Below are 12449 nucleotides of genomic sequence, written 5' to 3' on the forward strand. Positions count from 1 at the left end.
ACCCCAAACCAACCTTTTTTTAAAACATGACCTCCTCGCAGCTCCCATAGTCGCTCTCCACCATATCTGAGCCTGCATAGCTCCGCGGTTTCCGCCCCGCACCAGCCGCCGCTTGGGCCTGGTCGGGGTCCGTGCCATTGGCCACCGTCAGTGGCGGAGGACTGGTCTGCTCGGCGTAGGAAGGCATGGCCACGCTCAGACGCATGCTGAGTCTCTTGTAGCCTCCGGACACGTTGTCCAGACTGCGGGCGTGCTGCCTGGCGGGGTAGTAGCTGATGGCGGTGTACTCGTTGGGGCACTGGGTGCTGGGCAGCGGGTGCCCGTCGGGACCCAGGAAGTCGTCCAGGTTCTGGTTGCTGTAGCAGGGCGGCAGGGGCGCGCGGCGGTCACAGCGGTCCAGGGGGAACGGGAAGCCGCCGAAGCGGGAGTTCCGGCGCGAGTCCATGGTGGAGGTGGCGGAGTGGGGGAGGTCCTCCACGATGTCGAACTGGGGGAACTCTCTGGTGGCGGGGCGGCCGTAGTAGTCAGGGTCTGCTGGGTAGACTGAGGAGAGAGATACAGTGCATGTAAGCTTTTTACAGCACTACATCATCCTCCTATAATCTTTTTGGTTTGTTTCATTTGTTTCATTTAAAAGCAGCTGTGAGCACCGAGTCGGTAACGATCGAAGTTGGAGATCCCATGGCACACCCACGGCTATGCAATACCCGTTGTACCCGTGTCAGAGTACCCATTCCACCCATCTGATCCTTTTATGCCCATATATGGAGATTTCTGTATCTGTCTCTCTGTGTCCCTTTATTCCTATATATGGAGTTCTGTGTCAGGCATGCCAAAAATATGAAGTGTGTTGCCTAATCTCAATGCGACGTCATGGAATATACAGGTGAGGTCCACTGGCAGAGCCTGACCAGAACCTTTTGCGGTGGTTCTGGACAACCGTGTATACTAACCGACTCAACACCGGGCACTGCACTCCCTGTGGTGGTGTGGAATGCCTGTGTCAAATTTGAAGTTGGTGCTAACGGTTCTCGAGTTACGTGGATTACAGACGTGCACCAAGCCCCCAGTAAGGCTATCCAACATTGAAGCTGCCACTACCTACTGGCGAAAAGTGGAACTGCAGCACTTTCATGGAGGTGGACGGACGTGTGTCATCCCAGGACCTCAAATTTGAGGTCCTTGGCACGTCTATTGTTGAGTTAATGCCTCGAAATTATGGCTCAAAGCCATCCATTATCTCAAGAAAGAAAATAGGAACACATTCCTTCACATCAGACATTACAAAAGAAAAGAAAAAAACACTCTTTTCATATGAGGGGGCAAGGAGGTTGGGTTGAGGGGGGTTAGTCCCCTCCAGCCCCCCTGTGGTGCCAGGCCTGGCCTGGCCCGGCCAGAGGCTTTTGTGCTGGTTCTGGACAACCGGTCCGATACCGGGCACTGCACTCCATGTGGCGGTGTGGAACGCGTGTGACAGATTCGGCGGGGCGAACGGTTCTTGAGTTACGTGGATTTACAGACGTACACACGTATATAGAAACAGAGAAGTGGTGCATTCATATTAGGATGGTTCTTCTGTGAACTGGAATCAGTCAGTCAAGTTTTCCCTTTTTATTGTAATTATGTATTTATGGCTTCTGTTTTTAGCCCCACTAACAGCAGGATTCTAATGGCTGGGCTACACTGGGGACGGAACGGAACCGTACCGCGGGCGTAGCAGCTAGGGTTAGGGCCGATTCATATTTCGGCTCGTCAGAAATTTTCAGTAGCACCGAAGAGCCGACATTAGGACGGTACCCCCCCCCCCCCCCCAAACCTCAAATGACGTCACATTGTAGGCTCTACAGAGCCGAACCGACTTTTATTCGGCTCTAAAATAGGAGTATGAATCGGCCCTTAGGCTGCACCGACAATTCCTCCGCCCTGCGGGTTCCGTATGTACTGTTTTTTTCCCCTCTGAAGGCCGGGGTGAAGGGCTGCGACTGCGTAACCCCCACAGACATGGGGGAAAATAGAGAACTTGCGTAAAATAAATGATTCACGTGCGGAGCTTACGCACTAGCTGCGCCATTTCTAAATAGTATTTTTTGAAAACAGACTGTTTTCTGAATTTCATTTATCAAATATCAAATTCAATTGTGTCGCAGAGAAAGTAAACAAAAGTTTAGTTTACAATTTTAAGAAGAATCATCTCTGCATAAGAGAGATGGAATAAAACTGAATATAACAAAGAGAAAAAGATTGAGAGAGAGAGAGAGAGAGAGAGAGAGAGAGAGAGAGAGAGAGAGAGAGAGAAAGGCAAATTTACAGGGAAGATGAAACAAAGAAGAATGTCTTTGTTATTTCCTGACCGTATCAGGACTCGCACAGAACGCCTTGATCTGTGAAGTGTGCAAGAATTTAATCAATGTCTTGTGTTTCCATGATGAGCTGCTATGAGTGCATAGCTGCATTAAATGCCTACAAATGACCTTGAGCTACAGTTGTCCTAGTATGCAGCCGGAAAACAATAGCGGTGGGAATTGTGGAACATAATGTATCTTCACTCAACTGATTGAGTGGAGATATGAGCAAGTCACGACAATCACTCACTCGTGAGTCGTGCAGAGAGCAAACTATTGTCCAATGCAATTTCGTATTGGCCAATCAGTTTTAACGCATACAAAAATTAAAATAATAAACACAGGCATCAAACTGGTCTGATTGAAGAAATTACATCGTCTAAGCCACTCAACGGATGGAAATTTCATAGGTGGTGTGCAATAGAATGAAAACATTGGACTCTGTTTGCAAGGGCCGTTCTATGGTGGGAGGGACAGGGTTCTATGTTCCACGTTGTGTACGTTCTATGTTTCCTAACCCTTTGGTAAGCGGGGAACACAGAACCCGGTGAACATAGGGATGAACCTGTGCGAAGTCTGTGAACAGAAAGCAATGTGCCTCTCTCCCATTTCCTCATTCTGGGTGTATTTAGGGTGTGTGAAGGAACTTTGGATAGCCGCTCTTTCTCAAGTCTCCTCGGATGCAGACTTACATGGGACCAAAGCTTGGTTTATGTCATTAGAATTCTTCTAGAGTAGACTACTATAACGTGGGAAGTTTGGAAAATTCCTTTACACCCAAAATATGGGTGTAAACCGCTTAGTGAATCGGGTGATTCGGGATTCGGGCCCCTAGTCATCATGACAGGATTTCCTCTCAAAGTCTATTTCCAGAAAAACAAGATGATGTAAACTTAGCTTACAGTAGATATAACCTAGATGTAACCTCAAGGTAGTTCCCCACACAGAAACAAAATAATAATAACAAGAATAGATACAGTATAAATAACATATCGGAGGCTCTCTGTCAAGTGTGTACGGGGATTGCTTGTTTGTATCCTGTATCCTGTGTGTATCAATTAGCTTAACACAGGTGCTCAGAGTCTAGTTTGACCAGGTGTGATCACCCACCCTACCCTACACACTCATTTGGGAACAGAACATTTTGGGAATTCGAGAACAGAACAGAGATTAGATCACAAACAAGAGAGAAGTCAGAGGTGTCATTTTCCGAGAATGTTCCAATATCAGCCACCTGTAACCAGGGTCCCACTAAACTAGGCTTGTTTAGTCTTGTTTTCTTACTGGATCAAGGGTAAGTAAATAGGGCAGGAGCCTATCTCCTGTTTCTGTAGCGTGAGGCAGCTTGATGTACAAGTACACCCCCTGGACATGACGCTAGTATGTCACAGGGATTTACCCCCAATCCAACCCTTGATGCCGAGTGTCAAGCAGGGAGGCACTGGGTCCCATTTTTAGAGTCTTTGGTATGACCCGATCAAGGGTGCTTTAATAATAATAACTTAGATTTATAGAAGAAGGCAGACTTAAATCTGTGTTCGGGCATTGCTAATCTCTATCGGGAGGGTGGGAGTCTGCCGCATTGAAGGCACTGTCACCAAAAAAATTCATTCTGGTGCGAGATAAGATGATGTTGTAGGAGATCAGACAGGTATACTGGAGGGCAAGGGCACGAAGAGATTTCAAGGTGATATGGAATTGAAACCTGCCAATACAGGTGGATAAAGGTGATGTGCTGCCAGGGCTTGGTGTGGGGGGTGAGAACCCTGGCAGCTGAGTTTTGCACAAACTGGAACTTGGCCAAGGTTAGGAACCCCGAACAGGACTCCATTGCAATAGTCGAGATGGGAGGTGATGAATGAGCATGGATGAGAGTCTCAGCCATGCCTGAGACAGTGATGGCTGGAGACTGTTTTTTTAGGTGGTGGGAGGTGGATTTATTGTTCCTTTGACAAGACCAGCTATAGTGGGAATTTGATGCGGGACCTATTGCACATGGGACGGTTGCTCTCACCCCTATAGGCCAAACTGTTGTGACAACTACTCCAATGTCATCAATTTTGGCATTTAAGAGCGCATAAAAACGGTCTCCTGCCATTTGCCTTCGTAGGGCCACAGACAATGCAGTAATAAACCTGTATTTGGTATGCTTGTGTATAGAATAACGCTTCTTTGGAGAAGATGGAGAATTTGGGAATCGATGTCATGTTGGTGATCATGTAATCTAATGATGTACTGGGATTAGGTACCAATGCTAAGGCCTTTTAGACACCAGTCTTTCTTTTATGCAATTAATTCCCCCCGCAAAAATATATCTTTTCTCTTGAATAGTACGCAGCGAAAAAGCCAATACGTTTTTGTTCGAAACAAGGTCGTTCTTTCTGAGAGTCCGTACTGTGAATAAAGGCATCAATCTGTATATGAATGAGGCGTCAACTAATACTATATACCGTACAAGAATGACGAAATATTTGCTGGCGAGTTTTCCACATTTCCGTACGGTGTTGTTGTCCTACCTTCATATTCCCTGTGATGCTTCCGGATGGAGTCATTGTCGGAACTGGAGGGAGGTCGTGCGGGGAGGTTGGGCGCCACACTGCACACAACCGGGCCCTGTGTCTTCGGGGAGACGACCCCTCCTCCTCCTCCTCCTCCTCCCGGGGGGCCGATCTGACTGCGGGGTCGGAGCGAGCGGAACGGCGTGTGGTCCAGGTCGCTGACGGAGCCAAGTGAGTTCATCTCCATGGGATTCAACTGGTGGCTGTTGACCATGATGCCCTTGGTCAGATTGGGCTGGAAGTAGCTGTGAATGTGAATAAGATTCAATCTTCAATTATTATTCTTAATAAGAATAATTTTAATTCAAATTAACCGTTAAAAAAACCGTTATTTTATTGTTGTTTCTCATATGTTTATTTTATTCTATTTTTTGTATTTATTTATTTTTTAAATAAATACAGTCGGCTTATATATTATAATTTTTTACATTTGAGTTCCTATGTGTGAATTCAATTCACCTGAAAGACGATATGAAGGGAAAGCTGCAGTGAAAGAAGGACAAAAAGACTCAGATTTGAGTTCCTGGTTATGAAGACTAAACCCACAGAGAACATACAGTAGAGGGCCAGGCAGTGGTGGAAAAAGTACTCACATTTTTTTAAACGTTAAAAGTATCAATACTGCAAGTCCGTTATTCAAAATTGACATGAGTAAAAGTACAAAAGGTATTGGCATCAAAATGTACCAGTACCACAATTAAAAGTACACATGCATAACATCCCATGTCAAGTTTTCAAATGTATACAAATGTTTTTGAAAATAGCAGATCTACAAGCTCACGATGTATATGGGGCTGAAGTTAATGTATGTTTTGTAATAATAATAAGAATGTAACTATAGTCACTGAAGTTGTCAAATAAATGTAGTGGAGTAAAAGTACAATATTTGGATCCAAGATGTAGAGGAGTAGAAGTAATACTATTGGAAATTGGAAATACTCAAGTAAAGTACAAATGCCTCAAAACTGTACTTAAGTACAGTACTTAAATAAAAGTACTTTCCACCACTGCATACATGCTAGGTTTGCCACATTGTTTGCAGATCTGTGCTTGCTGCTCTTACCCGTTGGAGTCCTGGATACATGCTGGTTTCTTCTTCTTCTGTTGAACGTAACGTTTCCTGATGCAGACAAACACAGCCACCAGGAGGAGTAAACCTAGAACACTGGCCGATATCTCCATGATCTCCACATATCCAATCACCGGAGACACCTGAGAGGCACACATATTGATTGATTGGATGATTGATTGACATACTGATACCCGCTGTCGTATGACAAACAGGGAAAACAGACCCGTAGATCCGCTATTTTCTTTTTTTCTTAAAATGTCCAGTTGCCCACCTTGAATGACATGCCCAAATGAGGGATGCCAGTTTGAAATGTAATTACAGTGAAACCCAAGGCAAACATCAATATGTGGATTCGATAAGACATTTTATTGTATTTCATCGGTAGCCCTTAGATCCATTAGATCAAAGGGTGACCTGATGAAATACAATAAAATGACCAAAAGCTCACCTATATCCCTGGGATATCCCTGGCACATAAGCAGGGATATCCAGACAGTCCTGATAATAATCAGGACTGTCTGGAGTGAAAGATATTGTGTCTTCTTTTTCCCTGTTTTTTGTATATGGACCCATTGTGTCTGACATAATGTTTTCAATTCAATGTAACCACTCTCTATTCTTAGTATTTAAACAGACAGACAAAGGGACACACATTGCTGTTCCTTGGAGTGACTGTACCACTCAAACATTGACCTGAGTTGCCGATCTGCAAGCTCACAATTAATGCATCACGACGACGCGTTATGAGCTTGCAGATCGGCTATTGTTTGGCAAATGATCTCCCCAGAATATGGATGCTGGGGTTCAAGTGGATAACTCTTGAGGCATGAGGCTTGTCTCTATTCTGGTAGACTGAACTCACCTGAGGCAGAGGGTCGCAGTGGATCGAGCCCTCGGAGTACTTGCAGTCAAATTGTCCTGGACAGGAGTTGGGGGTGCAGGCTTCAACCAGGTTATGGCACCTGACAAGAGAGCAAAGGGTGATTACTTCTGGTGGTTCTCCAGGGTGTAGAAATGTGTAAATATGAGAATATGAGTGGTTCTCAGCTCAGTTTATTATTTTAATCGTGTATTGTTTTGAATAATTGATTATGCATTAATGTATAATTTCTTAAGAGATAGTATATGCATTTGCATTATGCTTTTGCTGGTTCTAATGGCCAACCAGCCACATTTCTGTGTTCTGTTTGAATTGCTTTAATGCAAAGCATAACTGTTGTTCATTGTGAAATGCACACTAATGAATAATTAATTGCATTTTTAGAGCGCTTTTCCAAGTGCTCAAAGCGCTTTACAATGGTTCATTCATTGGGAGGTGAAGCGGCGAACAGTCGACGCCAGCGTCCTCACTTCCCACATTCACACACCAATGGTGGCAAGCTCACACCGACCGACTCATTGGAGGCAATGTAGGGTTCAGTGTCTTTCCAAAGGACACTTCGACATGTGGACAGGAGGAGCCGGGATTCGAACCGCCGACCCAGGGATCATTGGACGACCTGCTCTACCTCCTAAATACTCCATGCCTCCATGGCTTCTTTCAAAATAGGCCTGCAAACCCATCTACTGTATCAGGAGACCACAATTAAAGGGAGATAAACTCATATTACTCATAGAAAGGAGGTGGCATTCACTGCCACACATTTTTCTTTCCATATTTCCCATTTGTTGACAATGTGTATTTTTGTGTAACTTTTAAGCTGTTGATGAATTGAATACATAGAACCACAATGATTTGTAACTCGTGCTGTTGACATTTCTGTCTAATAAAGCATTCAATCGTTAATCCACCCAAATTTACTAAAAGGGGGTGTACGTGATTTATTATTATTATTATTTATTTTTGTCTTAAGCCATTTTGGGCGCGAAGTGGGAACCCCTTTTGGTGTTAGCATTATGTTATGCTTTAGCTATTTAAAAATAGCAGATCTACACGCTCATAGCGCCACCGAGTGGCGCGCTACGAGCTTGTAGGTCTGCTATTTTTGAAAAATCGGACAGACATTTTTAGAATCTGATCTCAGGTCAGAATGGGTTAATAATTAGCTCTATATTCCAATAGCAATGGGAGTGGAGAACTGTTGAGCTGGTATTTGTCGCCATGATTTCCCATCATCCCCGGGCATGTAACGCTGCATACACACAAAAAATGCTGCAGGAAAAGCCTTCAGTTGTTTTATTTTGTCACATCAACATGCAATGCTGCTTTTCAACATTACCCTCTTTTCCCCCTGCTTTTGTCTCATGAGATATGGCAGAGAAGATTAATTGCACCAGGTGATGCATAGCAAAGTACAGTATTGTGTCGTATAATGAGCCTGCAGTAAAGGCAGGATACTGTGAATTGCAGTTGCATATCTGCACTGCTGCACTGCTGTGTGAATTGCAAAGTGACCTTATTCAGATTCATTTGGGTGCGTTTATTTCAGCTTTTGCAGTGATAGATCAATGCCAAACACAGCAGTTTTCCACTGACTGTTCTGACTAATAGCTGTCCTGCAGTAACATCCCTTTGGGGCATAATTAAAGTTTTGGCCCAACATACTGGCCAACAAACAGGCTCAATATAAAAGAAAGGTTTGTCCACTTTTCTTTTATATTGAAGGCTATGGGTTTAAGCCCCCGCCTCATGAACAGCTCTCAGCGGGTAAATGGGGCTGGTCAAGGTCTCAGGTTCCAACTCAGATGTTTTTGATTTTCTCCCCTGGAACCCCCTGGGGTTTAAGAGGATAATACATGCTAATTTATAGCAGTAAAACAATTACACACAATTTGTGTGTATCATGAGCAGATGTTCAATATGTCCAGTTGGGGACAGGGACACATGCTGTTGAGGTCAGTTTGAAGGATAAATGTACAGTATGGACAGATTAATTTATATTATTATATTATATTATTATAATCGCTGCTGGGCAGAAACCTTTTATGTCCCAAAGCATTACTTTTCAGGAAATGGAAATGTTTCTAATGTGGTTATTCATTTTAGTCACAAGCTCTTGTTTTTACAGTGTATACTTTCCATTGGTTAAATATTTATAATAAAACCCACAGAAAGACTTCAACCTGGCATCCCAAACCATTATAAAAGCAAAGGTTTTCAGTAGTAGCTAAAATATCAGATCTACAAGCTCACAACACAACATATTGTGAGCTTGTAGATCTGATATGTTCGCTATACTTCTGTAACTGACATGATACTGAAATGATATTGACTATACTGACCATGATACTGACCATGATACTCCCAGAAGAAGAGCTTTCCAGGTCGAAACGTTGGTATCAATCAATGATCCTGCATCGTGGCTATGAGCCTTTTTCCTTACTTCTAGACTAATTTACCAAGGCCAGCAGCACTTCATCATTGATGAGGTGTTCAGTATTGAACGCACCGGAGACGAGGTTGAGAAACGGTGCTCTGACAGACCGTCACATGTGACCTTCTCTGTGTTGTTGCATGCTCAACGTGTCACCCTAAGAGTAAACACAATCCATGCCATTGTCGAGATATCTCGAGAAAGCTATTATTATCATCTTCGCCATTCACGAGAACACAAGATTTGATGAAGATGCTTTTATTGGCACGAGGCTTAGGAGGCTATGATGAGCACCAATGTACAGCACCACTATTGTGTGACAAAACATGAATTTCAGAAACCCCTGACCATAGAGAGCTAATTGCAGTGGTCCTACTTGTGCAATTTGATTGGAACGGGATATGCAAATGGTCAATAATTCCACACTTATGATGAGTGCACTTTGCAGTCTTTGTTCGTGATGTGACTGTAAAACCTTTGGGTCATTGTGTGTGTGTGTGTGTGTGTGTGTGTATATGTATGTGTGTGTGTGTGTGTGTGTGTGTGTGTGTGTGTGTGTGTGTGTGTGTGTGTGTGTGTGTGAGTATGTCTGAATGCGTTATTTAGCAAACATGTCCATGTCTCTGTATTCTTGTGTGTCAAATATCTAGATAGATATCTGTGGTGAGTGCGTGCATGCGTGCGTGCGGCATGGGGAGAGAAGGCATGGGGAGTGACGTTTTGCACTCCGTCCGTGTGTCCGTGTGTGAGTGTCCGTCCGTGTGTGTGTGTGCCATTTGCATAACCATTTGCATATCCCTTTCCAATCAAATTGCACAAGTAGGACCACTGCAATACGCAAGGGGTTTCTGAATTTCATGTTTTGTCACACACTAGTGGTGCTGTTCATTGGTGCTCATCATAGCCTCGTGCCAATAAAAGCATCTTAATTGGCTAACTTTGGCTTTCAAAGTTTGCAGGATTGGCCCGTTTTGAACAAAAAGTCTCAAATCATGAACGCAGCATGCAATTTATGTGAAATATTTTACCGACTTTCCTACTAGGCTGAGGAATATATCTCACCCTTTTCACATTGGCCTGTTACAGCGCCACCAACAGGTGGATTTTTGCAAAACATAATTTTTTGGAACAAAATGCCTCTAATCATCCAATTGCCATCCAAGGCGTAAGAAGAAATGTCACCCTTTTGTTTTCACATAGGCCTATTATAGTGCCACCAGGAGGCCACAACCTGATCTGCCCTAGTGGAGACCTGTGCCCCGAGGGGCACTTTATCTAGTTTATTATCTATCAAGCATGCGCCCGCACGTGTGCGTGCGTCCGTGTGCGTGTGTGTGCACGCGCGTGCGTGCGTACGTGCATGTGCGTGTGTGTGTGTATGTGTATGCATGTGTGCGACTGTGCGTGTGTGCATGAATGCTTGCGTGAGCACAGATTCATTTGTAATCGTGTGTACGTTCATGTTTGTGCATGCCTTACCTAGCTTCGGCTACATCCTGCGAGCAGTTGCAGATGTAACCTTGAGACTTGGGCACGCACAGCTCTCCGTGTGTGCAGGGCTGAGAGGAGCACGGGTTATCAAGCAGCTCACAGTGGGAGCCACGGTGGTTCCCTGGACACCTGCAGCGTGCCTCTGGAGAGGAAACACAACTCACGTCTGAGACAAGCAGGGCATGTCAATTACTACTCACTCTCACTCCTAATACTCAGGGAAAACACACAGCCCTTTATTATATATACATACGGGTAGATCAGTGGTGGTCAGAACGGGGGAGCTTCCCCATAACTCTGAGATTGTACAGATGAACCCGTGAAGGCCAATTCACACAGTCCAGTTCGGTGAAGAGGTGACCCCCGGAAAAATACGACGTGACGTCACTCCGCGGTGGTCACCGCTCACACAACACATCTCTCCGTTTTTACTAACAAACGGTGGTCACTTCTTCACCGAAAACTGGACAAATTCCATTTGTAATTCCCCTCAAGTAACCCAGAGGGTTACCCAACTTTCAGAAACAGTGCGGTATAGTGGCAGTAGCATCATATTGAAGCAGTATTTTCATGAATCTTATATCTGGAAGAATGTTATTGTTCCCAAAGGACACATCTTACACCATGGTGTAAGAGGTATGGTGTTGCCCATGCTCAGTTGCCCTCTAGGCCGCACATGAAGCATGTGTGCGGCATAGTGTTTGATTGTTGTGTTGTGTTTGTGATTGTTGTGTTGTGTTGTGTTTGATTGGCTGCATGGCAGCCAGTCAAACACTATGTCCTTTTTTGGGAAACACTGTCAAACACAACAACATAGAAAAACACAACCTAGACTAGAGCATGGCCATACCTGTCCTCATTGCGCACGTAAGGCATGAATACACAAACCCGTTTCCCTAAAGCCTCTTTAGCCTACACACACCTGTCGACATGTGGCAGTATTAAAACCATTCGCAGAGAAATGTGTGGTGCGAGTGGTGACTTTCTTCATGTCATTTAAATATAAAAACTTTGAAATTAAGGCATCAAAGAAATTAAATTTAATAAAAATACCATACCACACCATCTATGCACGGAATGTCTACAGTATGTTCACAGGCTTCATGTGCGGCCTAGAGGGCAACTGAGCATGTGCAACACCATACCGTACCATGGTGTAAGAGGTGTCCTTTGTCTATTTGAAATACGTTTTTTTGTAATATCCACAGGCTGACAAACAGATAATGTTCTGGACACTTCATTGTTGTAGGAGCCAAAGAATGCTTATCTACAGTAATTGTCACTTGGTTGGTGATGGGTGTGGGCACCGCATTGACGTCCCGTTATTGGTGGGATTGTCTCTGTGGGTGGTCCCTGGTAGTCAACAAATACGGGTGTCTGCACCAGCTCACTCCTAAGGCTGTTTGAACTTGGAGGCAGGGTGAGCTGGGAGGATACACTTTGTTGACCGCACATATACTTTGTCAGTTTGATTCATTCACCTTTTGTTTGCTCAGTGTTTTGATTGTTATTTATTAGATTCTTTGCACATATTTATTGCATATATATATATTTATTTATTGTATTGTAATATTTGGTGCACTGAACTATAAACATTTTAAACTTTGAACTTGTTTGGATATGAATCATTTTATCATTGTTTTATCGCGCGTCATTACAGTTTGTTTTAGCT

General features: G+C 44.1%; 1 protein-coding gene across 2 annotated transcripts in view; it reads right to left on the bottom strand.

Annotated features, from left to right (window-relative positions):
- Positions 1-12449, bottom strand: part of fat2 (FAT atypical cadherin 2) — a 98934-nt gene continuing 86485 nt past the window's right edge. The window contains exons 25-30 of one of the 2 annotated variants that reach the window (XM_080774687.1): positions 10766-10919; positions 6835-6934; positions 5964-6112; positions 5360-5383; positions 4859-5145; positions 1-543 (exon numbers count right to left, since the gene is read on the bottom strand). In XM_080774687.1, coding sequence (XP_080630813.1) covers positions 20-543; positions 4859-5145; positions 5360-5383; positions 5964-6112; positions 6835-6934; positions 10766-10919 — 1238 coding nt within the window. In that variant the 3' untranslated portion in view covers positions 1-19. The remainder of the gene's footprint in view (positions 544-4858; positions 5146-5359; positions 5384-5963; positions 6113-6834; positions 6935-10765; positions 10920-12449) is intronic. The other variant, XM_080774688.1, reaches the window with a different exon arrangement.

The sequence above is a fragment of the Protomyctophum bolini genome, assembly GCF_963924005.1.
Source record: "Protomyctophum bolini genome assembly, chromosome: 10".
Lineage (NCBI taxonomy): Eukaryota > Metazoa > Chordata > Actinopteri > Myctophiformes > Myctophidae > Protomyctophum > Protomyctophum bolini.